We start from the raw sequence: 18,967 nt of genomic DNA on the forward strand, positions 1-18,967 counted from the left end.
AACAATAAATTATATAAAAATGCACTGGTATAATGTGTATGTGGTTGGTATTGTATATTTTCATGAATAATGAATAAGACCGATAGGTTGTATGAGAATGCAAATTAACTATTTGTGAAATTGTGTACAGTGTACACCTTGATAAGTTGATCTTCATCTGATGTTGGCATGATGCTATTTGCTACCTATGCTATACAGTACTATAGTTTTTGGGTTCGTTTAATACTTTCTGTCTTTTCGTACAGTAAAAAAGATTATATAGTGTATGTTGAAACTTGAATATAAACTAATGTTTAATTTCATTTGTTCATTTCATTGTATGTATACACCTTGATCATCATCTGATCTTGTCATGCTATACATTTTTGGAAAGCTCTATGACTAAACTACAAGACAACATATGAAAATTTCAGCTCTCTAGGTCTGTTTTTAAGGGTTTCAGAGCCCCCCACACAGAAATAAACGAAGCTAAATTCATTTAATAAAGGTTAGCAGTTAGCGGTAGCTTCCGCTAATTTTTTTTAACTGTTTAGTGGTTTAGCGTTAGCGAAGTTAACTTTTTAGTTAGCGGATTAGCGGTTAGCGAAGCTAACTTTTCGTTTAGCTGTGCCCACTACTGAATAATGTGTTATGTGTGTATAGGAGACGTTAATAGTGTGTGATGTGTGTATAGGAGACCTTAATAGTGTGTTATGTGTGTATAGGAGACGTTAATAGTGTGTTATGTGTGTATAGGAGACGTTAACAGTGTGTTATGTGTGTATAGGAGACGTTAATAGTGTGTTATGTGTGTATAGGAGACGATAATAGTGTGTTATGTGTGTATAGGAGACGTTAATAGTGTGTTATGTGTGTATAGGAGACGTTAACAGTGTGTTATGTGTGTATAGGAGACGTTAATAGTGTGTTATGTGTGTATAGGAGACGTTAATAGTGTGTTATGTGTGTATATGAGACGTTAATAGTGTGTTATGTGTGTATAGGAGACGTTAATAGTGTGTTTGTGTGTATAGGAGACGTTAACAGTCTGTTTGTGTGTGTATCGTGGGCGTCAGGCTAGGGTACAGTATGGGGATGGTGTAGTGAGGTGGACGGATGTGAGTCTTACAAGGCCTCAGGTTGATGGACACGGAGACAACATTATATTGTGTGGCTTGAACGACCTCTATACGGAAACTTACGACAGGGCTCATAGAATGGAAGATACTGTGGTTAAATGTTGATATTACGAGTATAAATAAAGGTTACTCAGCACAAACAAGTCGCAGCACAAACAAGTCGCAGATAGAAGATGTCATGGTCTGTGTCACCATAAATATCAGGAATGCATATTTTTTCCTGGCAAACTGAGTCATGATGTTCCTCTGGTAATTGATGCAGTCCTGTCCATCCCCTTTCCCTTTCCAGATAGGGGTGATCAGGCCCCTTACCCAGACAGATGGAATGGTACCCGTGCGGAAAATGGCTGAAACTACGGCAACCAACTCATGGATCATGGCCTCTCCCCCAGCTATAAGCAGTTCCTCCTTAATGCCACAGTTTCCCGCCGCTTTTCCGCCTTTCAATTTGTTCACAACCTTCAACGGCTCTGAGAGGGACGGGACAGCCGCACTGTTTGGCGGGTCAGCACCCACCACCTGCAAGCCAGCAGAGGTTAGTCACTCACCTGAGGGAACAGCCACATGCACCTACTGATCCACCCACCTTCTGCACCCACTGAGCTGCTTTATGTATCTGACACAAGGTGTCCATCATATACTGTACTGTATGCTCGCTCGCATGAAGCCATCCCCGGGGCCCAGCTTTCTCTAAAACTACTTTATTTTGTTCAATTTTCTTGTCTTAATAATGACTTATGCTGTAATTTTAAGTCAACAATTTTAATTTTACGGTGGCAATACAAATGTACTATAATCTTATGATGGCAACACAATTAGTGTTACGGTAGCAACACAACTGTACTGTAATCTTATGATAGCAACACAAAAATGTTTCGGTGACAACACAACTGTAGTTGTATGATGGCAACACAACTGATGGCAACACACCAGGAGAGTTTAAATCAACAGAAATGGTGAGTTTGGGAGCAATATGTGGGGTGGAGAGATTGCAGACGGTACGAAGCATTGGAATCAGAAAACAATGCAGAAATGAAAGAAAGGTCGGGCAGAGAGCCAACAAGGGTCTGCTAATAATAGCGGTTCTAAAAACAAATAAGCTTAGTTGAATTCGACAGTGAAAGAAGAAGACCAACAAGGAAGTAAAAGGATAGGGTGGGGAGAACACTGGATGGATATCCAGGAAGTAACGATATTCCTGCCTGATATTAGGTAGGTCCTGGTGATGTGCAAATCGGAGAACTATTCCCCACTTTCTTAAAAAAATAAAATGAAAATAAACTAAAATACGACGATACCCTCATTCCTCCATGCAACGAATACTTTGACATTTAAGGATCAGAGATTCAAAATTCTTCCTCTCCAACTAGCTCCTTTCCGTCTTTGGCATAAGCTCAAAGACTGTGCTTTCTCTTCACCTGTCACCAAACAACTCTACTACTAACCTACTTCCTTTTCCACTGGGCGGGACCTACTGGGCTTCTGGGTTCGAGCTGCGGCAGTGTGAGTCTTGCATGTCGGTCATGATGTTGGGAGTCTGTATTATAATCCTATAACAATCAGGCACGCTGTGTTAAGCCACGGCACATATTTCTACTCCTAGTACTCACTTCCATGCACCTGTTGTCCTTCCACTGAACCTTTTTCATCCCTATCACTTGGAATTTATGTATGTATGTAGGAGATAGAGCTCTTGGGGCCGTGTTGTGGCAGAGAGACATCAAGACGGAACAAATTATAACCACTTTGGAGAGAGTGCAGGACCACCCTCTCGCGTCGATTGTTCCACTTCAGAAATTTATTCTGGCTATGACCAGACGATTTATTCAGCTTAGGGAAACCTCCAGGATCCGTCATAATTTTCTTAAATCATACACCACACTGTAGGTGCATATGCCTGCGTGTAATGCAAGAGTTCTTCAGACACGGTGCTTCCTAATTTAATTTACCTTGTTTTTAGTTTATAATTTTCACCATTTGTCAGCTTACTAGCCGATCCAGTGTTAATACAGGAGGAAACTGGAGTAGTCATAGAAAATCAACTACGTGTAGTAGGTCACAATGCAAAGACGGATCCAGGGGGTAGTTTTTGGGGTCCGGACCCCCCTTTTCACCAGAAAATTTCACTACTTTTTCTTCATTGCACTATTGTACTTAATCATTTTTGTATAGTAAAGAGTATTTACTATTGACTTCAGAATATCTCCTAATATCAAGTGCTCATGGCTTCAAAATAGCCTCAAAATGCCCATGATCCTATCTTCAAGAAGGGCGATCGTCACTCCACGACCAACTACAGACCGGTGAGCCTGACCAGCATAATATGTAAAGTACAGTACTTGAGAGTATTATCAGAGATGCCGCGATGGAACATCTACTACGAAACAACCTTGTAAAGGATTGCCAACACGGTTTTGTGCCGGGGCTCTCCTGCTTAACACAATTGCTCAAGGTATTGGATATTTGGAGCCATATTCTGGAACAGGGCGGTAATATCGACAATATTTTATTTAGATTTTGCCAAGGCTTTCGATAGTGTACTGGGCCGAGTTTCTTTGCTTCATATTTTACCATCCAGATATTCTTTTCTGTTAATATTCTTCAATTCTTTATTTATAAATATACTTTATATTCTTGCTTATATTCTTATATAAGTAATTCTTGTCTTAGTTATGTATGTTTTATATTAAACTTTCATGGTGCATTTATTTAATAATTTCTAAGCTGTGTCTTTAGTTCCACAATATACATAAATGTCTTATATTTCTTTTCTTATGCTTCCAAGTCTTTTATTTCTTTTCATATACTGTATATTATATTTTCTAAATTTCAATGTTCTTACCTTTCTGAAGTATACTCTGTTTTTACTTATCTTCTTATACATGGGTTAGTCTGGGAACCATGTTATTCTTAGTACACTTATTATACTTACAAGTAGGCTGCCACCACCAGACTTTTGGTTAGAATACAGTATAACATATCTCATGGAAAGCTTTTGGGTAGTGTGGTATAGTGTATATACGCACGTGAGTAAGTATTAATTTCTGGGAACCAATGTTTAGAAGGAGTAGAGAGGTGATACTCGTAGACTACTAATTCAACTTTTATTTACAGTGAGTGAATAAGATGTTACTTAACTTCCATTGATAAAATAGATCCACAATTACTTATTAATTCATTAAACCTTTCAAGTAGTTATTATATCATTAAACAACTCCAAGTACTTATTACTTCATTAGACAATTTTTGTATTATTCCTCTGACAAATAAGATTCAGTAATTATTATACACGATCAGATAACACTGGACCCTCAGGTAGGGCCAATTGCAAGAACAGTCGTGGGGTGTACGACTCCGTTTACGATGACCTTCTTGCCCTGATCTTGTTTCAGTTATACCACCCTTTTGAAGCTCTGGAGAGATCTCGAAGTTTCGATATTTTGAGTACAGCACTAGCTAATAATTCCCACCAGGAAACTTGTTTCGAGACTCCTCCAAAGCTTCGAAAAGTGCAGAATTCCATGTGTTAAGGCGATATTGCTGAAAAAGACCAGGGCAAGAAGGTCATCGTAAATGGCGTCGTACACCCCATAACCGTTCTTGCAATTGGCGCTTTTACTTTTATAAGTAACAAATTACATCTTCAATTCTTGATTACAACATTTAACAATCATTATATTATTCCATTGTCACTACAGATGATTATATGACACTTGACAATATCCCAGATCAACTTATAACATCACGTTCTATCGGCATGAACAACATGGTACTTTTCCTTCAGTTCATGTACTCAACTCACATAACATATTTCTTGGTACTCTTAATAGTTATGGGTTCACTACTTAACCAGGGATTTCCATATTTCTGTTAGTAATCCCTCAATCAAGATACAATAATACATAGGTCCATGTAACTGTGAGGAGTGCCCCAGGGTATAATGGTGGCTCCATAACAAATGAAGATCGCTGTTAGGGGCAGGGCTGTCGGAATTTCCGACTCTTGTTTATCGAACACGCTGATTGGTTCAAATCCGGTACTTCGTCTGCTAATCGGTAAATTGATGACGTAGTCGGTAAGCCGTGACGTCACTGCTCCGACAGTTGGTAAATTACCGACTTTAGGAAATATGCTTTTTCGTGGCTAAAATACCATATAGAATACACATAAATAAATTTTAGATGTATTTAATTACCTTACCTACATTTTACGAGCGATATTTTAGCAGAATTATATTCTGCTGAGTCACACATGAAGCGATATCGAGAGTCGAGACAAGGAAGCCAAGGGTCTGTTCCAATGTGATCTCATATAACGCTCTGAATGGTGTATAATGCAGTGTTTATTATTCAGAAATTTATAAAACTAATGACAGGAACAATGAAATTCACCGAGTATGAGGACTACTCTAATATGATTACTGTATCTGGGATCTTCGTTACCCCTCACCACACATTCTATTATAGAAAATAGTAATTACGTCATGGACTCGCAACCAATCACAACGCGAGCAGTTGAACCAATCAGCGTGTTCAGTCAACAAGATTCGGAAATTCCGACAGCCCTGGTTAGGGGTCGGTTGTAGACCGACGCCAAGGGAGCTGGGGCCTGATTTGCAGGAAACACACTTCCCAGTTTAATCGTGTCGAATTAACGGCATCGTCCAACCCGGCTACCGACCCAAGGTAGCCGATGAGTATTCAGCTCAACACACTGGCCTGGAGAGACGTTGAGGAAGAGTCACAAAAGCGTAAATGTCTAACTTCAACTTAACAAACCATACGTCTGGCAACGGTCCAGACGACACTTACTTTATATTAATCCTTTCACTGGGTAAATGACAATTTCACTGTTACAACATGAACACTGATATTCACAAAATTGACTAAGTTAAACTGAATTAATATGGCGGCGTGGAACACACGTTAACATACCTGGAGAGACGTTGAGGAAGAGTCACGAATGCGTGATTCTCCCTCGTGTAGCAGTATATACGTGTGCCCGTGGGGCAACTCTAGCCCAGTCATTCATACCAGAAAGGTTGATTTCACCAACACCAGACCTTCTCTACCATTTTGGATCACTGTGTACTTAGTTATGAACTCCGGTGTTCCTGATCAGGGTAATTTCCTATGTCTATTCATATAATCTAGTCAGAGGTTGAGCTTGCCAGGAAAAGGTGGAATATACACGTTGATAACATTAATTCTACAAGCTCAGGGCTGAGGCGAACAAGGAGCTATTCACGGGAGACGTTAGATCTTGGAGATTATACAGGTTGACAGAATAGTTCAGAAGATTAATGACGTTCTTAAATAGACAACTGACAAACTCTAAACTACAACCATCAGATTCTCTGATGTTTGGGCAACAAAATACTCTGACTTCAGTTGCAATTGGAAACTCATGGACATTGTCATTCTTAGGGAACGATACCGCGGGTATCGTTTGTACTGGCAGACTCAACAATCACTTACCTACCCAATGTTACTAACAACAAGGACAGTTAAAGCGTTCAACATCACTCACAAAGGATCTTGTATGCTTTAACTGTTATCAAACATATCTAAGTTGACTCAAAACAAGGGTGTTCTCTCTAACATTCAAATTCATTTATAGAGAGGTTGGTTTCAGTAAGTTAGAGAAAATGGGATAACGGAGGACTGAGGCGTCTTGAAGCGATGAGAAAACGGACTCCTCAGATGGAGGACTCAAACGAAGGCAGAGTTACATGTTTTTTGGGCTATTGAGCGTAATATGAATCGTCTGATTTTGGCGTTAACTGACGTGTATGACCGTGGTGAAGTATATTTATAAATAAAGAATTGAAGAATAATAACAGAAAAGAATATCTGGATGGTAAAATATGAAGTAAAGAAACTCGGCCCAGTACAATAGTGTACCCCATGAAAGGCTGAAAATCAAACTGGAAGGGTACGGAATTCGGGTAAATGTCCTAGCCTTGGATAGAAGACTTTCTATATGACCGCAAGCAGCGTGTGGTGATTAATGGCACGAAATCGTCATCCGCACCTGTCACAAGTGGGTCACCACAGAGCAGTGCATTGTGCCCGCTGTTGTTTGTTTGTTTCATAAATGACATGCCTGACGTTGTACACTCCTCCATACAAATGTTTGCCGATGACGCCAAGTTATTTCAGGAAATCAAGAACAAAGCGGACTGTGAAGAGCTGTAGAAGGACCTCTGTGGGCTCCAAGAATGGTCGAAGAAATGGCTGCTGAGATTAAATGTCACGACGTGTAAGAGGATGCACCTGGGGCGTACCAACGGTAAGGTGGCGTATCATATGTCCCAACGGGATGAAGAAACTGCACTAGTTTAGACTGAATGTGAGAAGGACCTAGGTGTGTATGTTGACAATGAGCTGAAGTTCTCGGGCCATTGCGAGAAGAAGGTAAATCAGGCAAATAAATTATTGGGTCTTATAAGAAGGTCGTTCAGATATCTAGACGGTCCGTCCCTCGTAAAGATCTTCAAGAGTGAACTGCTTCTCCATCTGGAGTACTGTCACCCCGTCTGGTCCTCGAGATATGCTATGGACTGTCAGTTGGTTGAAAATGTTCAAAGGAGGGCCACCAGACTGGTGCCTGCACTTCGGCTCCTCAGCTACCCTGAGAGATTGGAGCGCCCGATCTTGCCTAGCTTATACTACAGTCGGGCAAGGGGTGACTTAGTTGAGGTGTATAAGCATCTCAGGGGGCACTACTCAGTCGAGTGTCCTTACTTGGAGCTGGCGGACGCTCGCCCCACACGGGGTCACAGCTCAAGATTGAAAAAGCCGCAAGTCCAGAAAACTGTGAGGGCAAACTTTTTCGGAGTGAGGGTTGTAAACTCTTGGAACAATCTACCAGAAAGTGTTGTGACGGCACCGAGTGTGAGCTCTTTCAAGACAAGACTTGACCAACACTGGAGCGGGTTCAGGTACATTCAGGAGCCGGTGGATGCCCAGTACTTGCCAACAGTGCGTGACAGAGACGTGACCGATTGCTCGGGAGGCTAGCGAGCCGACCTTTTGGTGAAGAAGATAAAAGAAAAGGAAAAGTAATGTGAGACATGACCGATCGCCCAAGCGGCTAACGAGCCGATCAGTGGTGAAGAGGATAAAAGTAAAAGTATTGGTCAGAATTAAAATAATTTTCAGGGGGCTTACAACGCCCCCCAAAAACACCTGAGCTGGGTTGGCTGGCTGCGCGCGCCGTGTTCCCCCACCCACAACTTCCACCCCTACACTAGACAGTAGCCTTCTCACGTCCAACTTTTGGATCGAACCCGGAACAAAATAGTGAGAGGAAAGTGCGTTACTCTTATACCACCAGACTCATTAAAAATGTCTCATTCATTCAACCGAATGACTACTGAACCTGGAAAGTAATATGACTTGGACAGGATGCTAATAACTGTCAGGTAAAGGATAAATTATACAAAGGGCCGAAAAGTGGACGATATGTGGCGTGAACACTACGAAATGAGGGAATAACAAAGTATTAGGCTATAATAGCACCCAGAACCAAATAAGATTAAGGTCACTTGAATTATGAACATACAAGACGCGGTCCTATCAATATAAAAACGAAGTTCGGTTCCTTAAATACCAAGGTTACTAAACCCTTTTAGGCAGCGGTTGTCATACCGCTTGGAGCTGAGTATTCAGATAATTTCTCCATTCTTATATACTTCAATATATAATAGTTAGAATTAGTTGAAGGTCCACCCAAACCAGGACACACAGAAGCCAAACAAGACACAGTATAGTTGCCCGTGTATGTGTTCTCGTTTTTTATGGTGGTGAAGGCTCTGGCGTCGCCTAGCCCGGCCGCTCGGTACCTAAGCGAGCGGCAGGCAGTGAGGAGAAGCGAAGGTGTATGGTGTGGCGTTTACATCTTTTTTTTATCTGTAAGTAAGTATCCCGTTAGTCCCTTAGTATGTCAGATAGGTAGACCTACAGTGATTTGACAGACTGGCTCAGTATCGTAATTGAATGTGATGGAGGAGAGGCAAACGGAGGAAGAGTGTAGGTAGCGGCGGCTCTTGTTGACATGGTAGCTGGCTGGGCATACCTCCACTGCACTACACTCGCTCTCTGGGCATATCTCCACTACACTCTCTGGGCATACCTCCACTACACTGTCTCTGGGCATACCTCCACTAAACTCTGGGCATATCTCCACTACACACACTGGGCATACCTCCACTACACCCTCTCTGGGCATACCTCCACTACACCCTCTCTCGGCATACCTCCACTAAACTCTGAGTATATCTACACTACACTCTAGGCATACCTCCACTACACACTCTGGGCATACCTCCACTACACTGGGCATACCTCCACTACACTCTCTGGACATACCTCCACTACACTCTGGGCATACCTCCACTAAACTCTGGGCATATCTCCACTACACACACTGGGCATATCTCTACTACACTGGGCATACCTTCACTACACTGGGCATACCTCCACTACACCGAGCATACCTCCACTACACTGGGCATACCTCCACTACACTGGGCATACCTCCACTACACTGGATATCACCTGAGCCTTTGGTTATTTCCCTTTCTCTCTCTAGCCACCAGTGGAATATAGTTGGTTGATCCTGATGTACTGTAGGTCATCAGTGGAGGATTCATGCTGAACTCTTGCTTTATAACCAGACCAGGATCAAGTCACTCATTTACCTTCCCTCCTCCCTTTGAGGTGATGGGGTAAGCTAATTCTGGAGTGTATAGAGCACCTTGTAACTTATGTTAACAGACAACTCGTACCCAAGTAAATCATACCCATCAGAACATGTCAACTCGTACCCAATTACGAGATAACCCTTACCCAATTTACGAGACAGTTCGTATATATATATATATATATATATATATATATATACACTCCTCACCATTGCATTATGCGCGGGGCTGTGACGGACGTAAACAACAAGATGAAATATTAATAAAAAATTATTGAGAAGTTAACAAACTTCCGGTAGTCTATAGACCTTCCTTTTCTCTTGATACACTCCTGCAGGTGTGAAGGAACTGACTCTGCCAAGTTGTGGAGTATTTGTGGGTTCTAAATTATCCCACTCCTCATGAATGGCTGCCTCCAGCTTGGTGTCGGTATTTGTGTCCTTGCCCTTAGACGAAGCTTGATAATGCTCCACTTATTTTCTATTGGGTTAAGGTCAGGCAAATTCCTTGGCCAATCACTTATGAAGTCTGCCTGACAATCAACAAGCCATTGTATTACAGATTTTGGTGTGTGACATGAGGTACCATCCTGCATAAACACATCAGCGAGGCATTTTTCAAAAGACCCGGGCAAATAATCACAAAGCAGCTCCAAGTAGTTAAATTGGTTCATCATCACATTCCTAGGTAACACAACAAGATCACCAGTTCTAAAGTACGAGAAGCAACCCCACACCATTAGTGACTCAGGATGCTAAAAGTGAATTTGGGGGTCAAGCGAATCACTCCCGGAGCGCCTGTACACATTAAAAGTATGACTTCCAGTAAAAGAAAACGTTACCTCGTCGCTCCACAGCACGTGTCGCCACTTGGTCATATTCCACTGAGCGTTAGCCTTGGCAAAGTGACCCTACGCTGCCTCTGGACAAGGGTGAAGAGTGGCTTCTTGCTTGCACGGTGGCTGCAACACTGCAGGTCGTCATGGATGCGGCGGTGAGCGGTCCTTACAGAAATATCACCTAGAAGTACAGGGCTTTTCTTCTTTCAATTCCCGTGCTCACAGACGTGGACTAGCATCAAGTTGCCTCTTAAGAACAGTTAATGTGTGTTGGAAAGTTTTTCGAGCCTTCCCTGGCCATCCGCAGTGCACTGGTATTGCCAACCTGCCGTCATCTCGAAACCGTGACCCGTGGAAGGATAGTATCTGTGATTGGGATGAATGAGACACACTGTAAAATCTAGACACTTATATTCCCTCCAACACTACAGACACAATCCAATAATGGTACACCAACATATGCGCACCTCTTAACCTGACCTTAAAACACTACTCTGGGGAATAAAAGTTATACATGATATTGAAATTATTAGAAACTCAGACAATGCCTCATTAGAAAACAATAAATTTAAAGTATTAAGAAGTGTTGCTTCCACACATGAAACAGGCCTTAAGGGTTTTCACAAAATAATGTCCACCACTGCAGAAGTGGTATAAAAATAAGAAATTATTAATTCCACCATGAATAGGCCTAAAGGGCACTCATTAGAATTATGTTACACCAACAGATGCAGGCCTTAAGGGTTTTCAACAAAATAATATCAATCACTGAGAAAACGGTATTAAAAAAATAAGAAATTAATAACTCTACAATGAATAGGCCTTAAGGGCACTCAACAAAATTATATCAAGCACTGAGAAAATGGTATAAAAAAAATAAGAACTTATTAACTCCACCCTGAATAGGCCTTCAGGGCATTGAACAAAATTATATTACCCTAACAGATGCACACCTCCTAACCTAACATAGACACTACTCTGGGGAACAAAGGTTATACCTGAGATTGAAATTACTGTATAAAGAAATATTAAATGCATTAAAGGAACTAAATCACAGTATCACTTACAACAGAGGAGGAACCTCATCTGAAAAACAGTTCCCTCATTCTCTGGCATCAATTAGTGACACAACATTAAAAAACAATACTATCAAAATTATTTAAGAGATATTAACTGCACACAGCATACATCAGTAACTGAAAAAAATACTATTACTACCCAAAAAAATATTATCACTTATTAAGAAGTTACTGAGTCCACCAATACCCGTGAACCATGCTTCCTAACCAACACATAGATTCCACCTGCACTCCGTAGTTTTTTAAGGCACAACCAACAGGCACCCGTAGTTTAAGGCCCAAACCAGCCTTTCTCCACCTTGGAAAAAGTACCTCTAAGTTCCACTACTCCTGGGGCCAGTGTGTGGCCCTGTATTCATTCAGCTTGCTTCACTTTACCCCAGTACATCCATGAAACGGAAGGGAGTGAGCCAATCAGACCTTGTACAGTTGAGAGAAGTTTTAGCTTCCCTTTAGTGAAAGGTTTTCACTAAGCTGCTTGAAGATATGTGGTATTGTGAGCCGAGGTAGAGGAGAGCTGATGACCCCAAACGATCGTCACATCGTTAGTTGGGCACCCAGACAGCTGGTTTCACTCCAACTCTCACCATACTCAACAGGTGGCTCAAACCCAGGTCAGTGGACGGTCATACAGCTCGCTTCACCACTCGTCTCATACGGCCAGTGACCGATATCATACCGCGTGGGCTCTACAGAACCCTGAAAAAACCCGAGCTGTTAGCTATTGTCTCACATCACCATTTGTTCCTACCGCCCTATCTAGCTTTGTCTGGGATTGAATAAATCTTACTTGTTAATACTGATGTTAAATAAACGAAGGAACCAGTTCACGTGGTCCGTCTCTCCTGGGTACAGAACAGAGATGGTCCTCTGGCTTGACCTCTCTCATAACTCCCCAAGCCACGCTTGCTCACTGGTTCACGCTTTTCAGGAGTGACTTATTTACCAGACGATTAACAGCTTAATTAGGACGTACGCAACATTTTCAGACTGGGAAACGATCTAGGATTACTTTTAATTTAATAACTGATATTTAATTTCATAATTCACCTCCATATTAATTCGGTAAATTACATTTAATATCGTATAGGCCTAGTTCCAGAAACTCTCGCTACGTGCGGGAGCGCGGCCTTCCCTCAGACGACCTTGAACTCGGTATTGCCAATGGCGCGGCGTTTGAAATTACACTGAAATTTCTGAATATTACAATCGACCCCCCTAAAAAAAGACAGCACTGTCCTCATGTGCTGAGAAAAACATGCATATGACCCCCCTAAAAAAATTTGTTCTAAGAAACTGCACCCCACACCTGCAACGTGCTAACCACAGTATTTCCATCTTCTCTTCTCTCTCCCGCTAACACTCGACCCCCCTAAAAAAAAAGACAGCACTGTCCTCATGTGCTGAGAAAAAGTATGCAACGACCCCCCCCCAGAAAAGACTTGTTCTAAATACTGCATCTCACCCCTGTAGGTACCCCTGTACAATGACAGCAGAAGCATCTGGCAAGTGTGACAAGTATATACAGTATAAATATTATAAAGGGGCTTACTAAAGCCTAAGGAAGGAAGGATATTCCTTTAACACATAATCAATATTATTTACAAAATATCTGGCCAGTATGGGGAGGATCATCGTGTCTCCGTCAGGGGGTCGTGGAATGGTGGTCCAGCAGGCGTTGTGTGGGGACATCTTAGGAGGTAGTGAATAAGGGTGCTGCTGTCGGGTCTTCTGCATAATGCACAAGAGCGTTGCTCAGGGGATGCGGGCGGGGATACCAATCTCCCAAGCAAAGTCATACCCAATGATGATACGGGCAGCAATCACGTCCCCTTTCCGCAACCCTTTCCCGTAGACGTACGAGAGGTCAGGAAGTTTACGGAGGACATCGTACTAGGTGGGCGGGGAGTCCAGGGGGATGGCTGCTTCCCGAGCTTCTCTCTGTTTGCGGCGAATTTGGGTCCTAATCTGTAAGTGTTCGAGGAACAACGTAGTCAGGTGTGGCCTTGTTGCAGCCAGTCTTGGCAAGGTCATCTGCTGCCTCATTCCCCAAGATACTGACATGACTAGGTATCCATAGGAATGTCACAGGACGGCCTGCATCCTGAAGTGTGGATGTTAACCCTCGTATTTGGAGGATATACAGTGACCCCTCGTTTAACGAACGCCTCAGTTAACGAAATTTCGGTTAACGAACTGCCTTCCATAAGGATCTCCAATTCGGTTAACGAATTTCTTACGAACCGACCTCAACATGTTTTCGCTTGCACTGACCGGGCAACCAGCTTTAGTATCAGTCCGCCAATACATTAATCAGTTCTAGGGCTTAAATTCCTTACTATTTTAGTAAATATCAAGAAGTTTATACTATTCAATAATTTTAAAAGTTTAATATTAAATTTTTTAGTCATTTTAACAATTATTGAACATAATTGAAGGTAAAGTGACTAGTTTAATGCGCGGCATCCAGCCTCTTAACACAGCAAACAGGCGTTAGTCTCTCTCTGTTTTCACTGGAGGTAACATCTTGCTTGAGACTCTCTTCAACTAAACGCTTTTTTTCTGTGTTTCCAAGCAAATTATTGGTCATTTTGAAATATATTTTACATATTGACAATATATAATGCAGTGCAGTGTTGATTTAAAGAAAATAATCTTGAAATACACCAAGAGAACTAAAATTTTATGGGTGAAATGGTGCCATGGGGTGACTTCTCTTCCACCCCAATGCTTTCTCTTCTTCCTTCTCCTCCACCCCCATTCTAATTCCCATCATCATCATCATCATCATCATCATCATCATCATCATCATCCAGGAGCCTTCTACATACACACCTCAAAGTAAGTGAACTTTTCTACCATTTTTGTTGAATTTAGGAAATTTTCGGTGAGCTACAACCAATTACCCAAAAACCCATTGAAACAATGGTTTCGGTTAACGAACGCCCTTCTGGAACGGATTGAGTTCGTTAACCGAGGGGTCACTGTATACAGTACATGCTGTTTTTACTATTAACAGCAGCTTTTGGTGGAGATTGCTATCACTGTTACAATACACTTGGTCATGGGTGTTACAGAAGATCTTACAATACATTACTGTATGTTTGAAATAAAGGTAAAGGGGGTTAAAATTTGTTTGGGGGTAGGACAGACAATTATTATGGCTGAATAGATGAAAATATAGACTTTTTTTTTTTTAATATTTTGTTTACAGACACTAGAAGGAAGAATTTGATGTATATATTACAGTCAACCCTCACTTTACGCGGTCCCACATTCCGCTTTTCCACGTTCAAGCGGTGCCCTGCCGGAACCTAACATACTCACGTTCCGCGGTGCGTGTACCCCATTCCGCGGAGAGCGGCTGGCGAGCCGCGCCATTTTTGGATCCAAACCTCCCGCCATCCGCCATGTTGTGTAAGCGGCGCGAACATGGTGCGCACAAGGTCGCCCAGTCATCAAAACATTACCAGTTCTTCACCCACCACAGCCGGCCCAAGTCAGTGATAGTGATAATTATAGTGAGGATATGGACTTATATGAACTTTGGGGGGTTTGACAAAGAGGCCCTGCAAGCCTCTGTGGTGGATAGTGATACAATTGATACACGTGATACAGGTGAGGGCCAATAATCTGCCCTCTGCCTCGGAACCAACCGTCCATCCCCGTGTGCCCAGCCATCTTTTCTACTAATGTAAGTGTTAAAAAACCTAATATTATTGATATTTCTCTTAATTATTAATTGTGTGTGCATGCCATCATAAAGTTAAGATAATATTTTTACTACAACATAGTTGTGTGTCATCAAAAAGTGGAGTTTGGGGGTCGGCCCGGACTCTGTTTCAATTAATCCCATATGTTATGTTATTCACTTTACGCGTTCCTCACTTTCCGCGGCACCCTGTGGGTTACATTAACCGCGTAAAGTGAGGGTTGACTGTACTGAGTTGTCACAAGTGGGAGAAAATTAGGAACCATTAGGAATACAGTTGAAGGTAAAATGAAATTGACTGACACATGTGGAAGGACTGTGCACTCAGGATGCTCATGTTCATATTACTGTAAAACATGTCTGTCTCTGTTAAAGTAATAGTCTTACTAGCAGTTGCCCTGGACATAATTTAAGCGTTTGACTATACTCTATTGAAATACATATTTGTAAGTTAGGAAGGGGTGTAGTATTTTGATGACAGCATTTATCAACTGCAAAGGATGTTAGCTACATGCATTTTGACTAATGAGAATTGGTGTTTCAGCTGGTGTTGGGTGACGTGCTGGGATTGGGGCTGCAGGTGCTGGATTTCACCATGAGCTATATGCCCACCTCTGTTCCATACGTGCCCTTCCCTGCACCATCACCAACACAACAACCATCCACGTAGGTATTGTGCCAGTCAGTGAGTCTTGTCTCATCGATATGTTCAAACAAATTGATATCCAGTCATATACAGTATATCTTTGAAGACTTTAAGATTATATATACACCCAGTACAGTACACTACAGTGGAGTCTATATAATTTGCAGGTTAAGTACTGTTTCATAAGACATTGTGAATTAGCAAAACGTGAATTAAAGTTTAATTGATTTAAATGGAAATAATTATTTAAGTTCCAGAGACCCAAAAAATACACAAAATGATTTAATAAACTCTATATCATACATAATGCTGTTCAAAAAAAATATAGTAATACAGATATTGTACCAAATATAAGTCTATACAGTATAGTACTCCCTTAAAGTTTGTGGTTTTAAAGCTTGCGTCATGGAAAATAAATAAAATAAATCCGAGGCTGTGGGGCGGTGCATAAGTCGAGCACCAGCTGTTGGAGTGAGCTTGGGGCTGCGAGGTGGTGCACGTGCTTCCCCGCGCATATCGTTGTTTACAGTCTGCTGTCCTCCCAGTGTTGTTCATCGGCTGGCTTCTTTGCAGTTTTTTCCTAATTACTTCCTGCTGAAATGGAGGGGGGGGTGCATCTTATATGCTGTAAAATATGGTATTTAATATATGATTGGGCAATTTGGCCTCCCAAATGCCCTGCCAGTGGTTCTAGCAATGCATAATGCTGTTATACATGTGCTTATAGCTATTTATATGAAATTTACACACTCCTGGGCTGGCATGAAAAATTGTGGATTCTGCTTTCTCGCGGGATTCACTTTACCTAACCCCAGCGAGCTTTAAGGGAATACTGTACTACTGTATTACATAAATAGCTCCTTCCTTTCTCATAATCATCCTTTGGGTGACATCAACATGGAGTCAGGCTGGTCAGCTGTTCATCTTTGATGTAAGCAAACCACCAACAATTTAATACGACAATAACTCATCTGGGGGTAAGTGTGGATTTTTTTTTTTTTTTTTAAATTTCTAATTTTACGATAATTTTAATTAATCTGGCACCAAATGAACGTACCTAAATAATAAGGAAATTATGGTGAAATTGCATACTGTACCGTTGTTATAAAGAGATTGCGGCATGGGGAATTTCCATTGAGTCCAGCCAATCAGCCGCCCTTCCTCCTACCTCCGTCATACAGAAATCATTCCCATTCCCACTCTTAATTTTTTCTTAATTTATACAGTATAATCTGGATTTACGCGGTCAATTGAACCCGTGGAGGTCTGCGTAAAATGAGAAACGCGTAAACGAAATAACAAAACATGGGATTACTGTAATTGAAATAGAGACTGGGCCGACTCCCAAACTCCACTTTCCTCGACACAATACGTACCTTGTAGTAAAAATAACATCATAATTTTATGATGGTATTGACACACACATAATATCTAAATAAAAAACTACAAATCTAAAGGTATTTAACACTTACGTTAGTAGAAGAGATGGGTCGGCACATGTGGGTGGCGGCTGGTTCCGAGGCAGAGGGCAGATTAGTGGCCTTCCGGTGAATCACTATCACTACTCACAGAGGTTTGCAGGGCCTCCCTGACAAACCCCTCAAAATCCATATCCTCACTGTCACTATCACTGACTTGGGCTGGCTGTGGTTGTGGTTGGTTGCGGGCGAGACTAGCATTGATGTTGTCGTGATACATCTGGACATACTGCTCCATAATTTTCGACAGAAGGTTATTAGACACTTTATACCGATGCTTGACTGTGTCTTTGTCAAGGATGAGCTTAATTTTCTCCCCCAACTCAATGATTTCCTTCACATAACCATGGCTTAGTCCAGGTAATTCAAGGTTTTTCTGGGGTGGTGGGGGTCCAGCGGAAGCCATTGTGAGGAGACCAGCGGGCACAAGAGAGAACTGTATATGCGGAGACTGAGAACAATGAGACTGGCCCGGCTAGATAAGCGAATTCTTCCCTCTGGTGGCAGGGCACGTCATGTTACATTAGATTAGACCAATCACAGCTAGCGGCGGAGGGAATGCTTAGGTGGTAAGGATGCATGACCCAATCACAGTCCGATACATCATATGACGTCAGCGATAACGTAAGAGCGACCTAATGCGCACCCTGCCTGCGCGGCTTCCCGTGTAAATGATGGAATGAACCGGTTAACTTTAAATTTTCATTCTGGCAAGGTGCCGCTTAAATGACCAAACGCGTAAACAAAATCCGCGTAAATGCAGGCTATACTGTAGTTTCATTAAATATTTTATTTATTTTTAAGTAATGTTAGAGCATGGAAATGATATATCTACAACTCTTATGGTTTTCTCTTAGCCTTGGTTGGCCTGTTGAGTCAACACCACTTCCCTGTTTGATTCTGATTGTTGTATAAAAGATGAAGTCCTCATGTAGTAAACTAAGTAAAAGGTTAAGGTCTTAATTATATCTTCACCAGAATGAGCATCAGTGCTGGAGGTATACCTTCTCCTAACTCAGCAATACTAGCCTCTGTAGACATGACGGATGATCCAGTGACGAAAGCTGTCATGGAGAACGTGTTGGGTCGACTCCCGACTAAGAAGCCTCGGGTGAGTTAACTGTACAGTACACTTGTGTTAAGGATGAGTGTTGCGACCTTCCATGTTTTATCATTACTACAGGCATGGGCAACCTTTCCTCAGTCAAGGGTTATATTATAATTTAGGTATTTTCTGTGGGCCAACTCATCAAAATTTATATCCTACCTAACCCAAAAGTAATGTTAATATCGTATTAGCATGGAGAGTGAAACAGTTTATCATCACATCGGGGGCGGATCCTGGAGTATCAAAAAGGGGGGGTCCAAGAAGTTGTGGGCGAGAGAACA

At 41.8% G+C, this 18,967-nt stretch overlaps 1 protein-coding gene across 2 annotated transcripts in view; it reads left to right on the forward strand.

The window, feature by feature from the left end:
• Positions 1-18,967, forward strand: part of LOC121864646 (zinc finger protein 385D-like) — a 119,716-nt gene that overhangs the window by 83,757 nt on the left and 16,992 nt on the right. Inside the window, exons 4-6 of one of the 2 annotated variants that reach the window (XM_042363767.1) lie at positions 1,408-1,653; positions 15,999-16,120; positions 18,557-18,689. In XM_042363767.1, coding sequence (XP_042219701.1) covers positions 1,408-1,653; positions 15,999-16,120; positions 18,557-18,689 — 501 coding nt within the window. The remainder of the gene's footprint in view (positions 1-1,407; positions 1,654-15,998; positions 16,121-18,556; positions 18,690-18,967) is intronic. The other variant, XM_042363768.1, reaches the window with a different exon arrangement.

The sequence above is a fragment of the Homarus americanus genome, unplaced genomic scaffold (assembly GCF_018991925.1).
Source record: "Homarus americanus isolate GMGI-L3 unplaced genomic scaffold, GMGI_Hamer_2.0 scaffold57965, whole genome shotgun sequence".
In the NCBI taxonomy this organism is placed as follows: Eukaryota; Metazoa; Arthropoda; class Malacostraca; order Decapoda; family Nephropidae; genus Homarus; species Homarus americanus.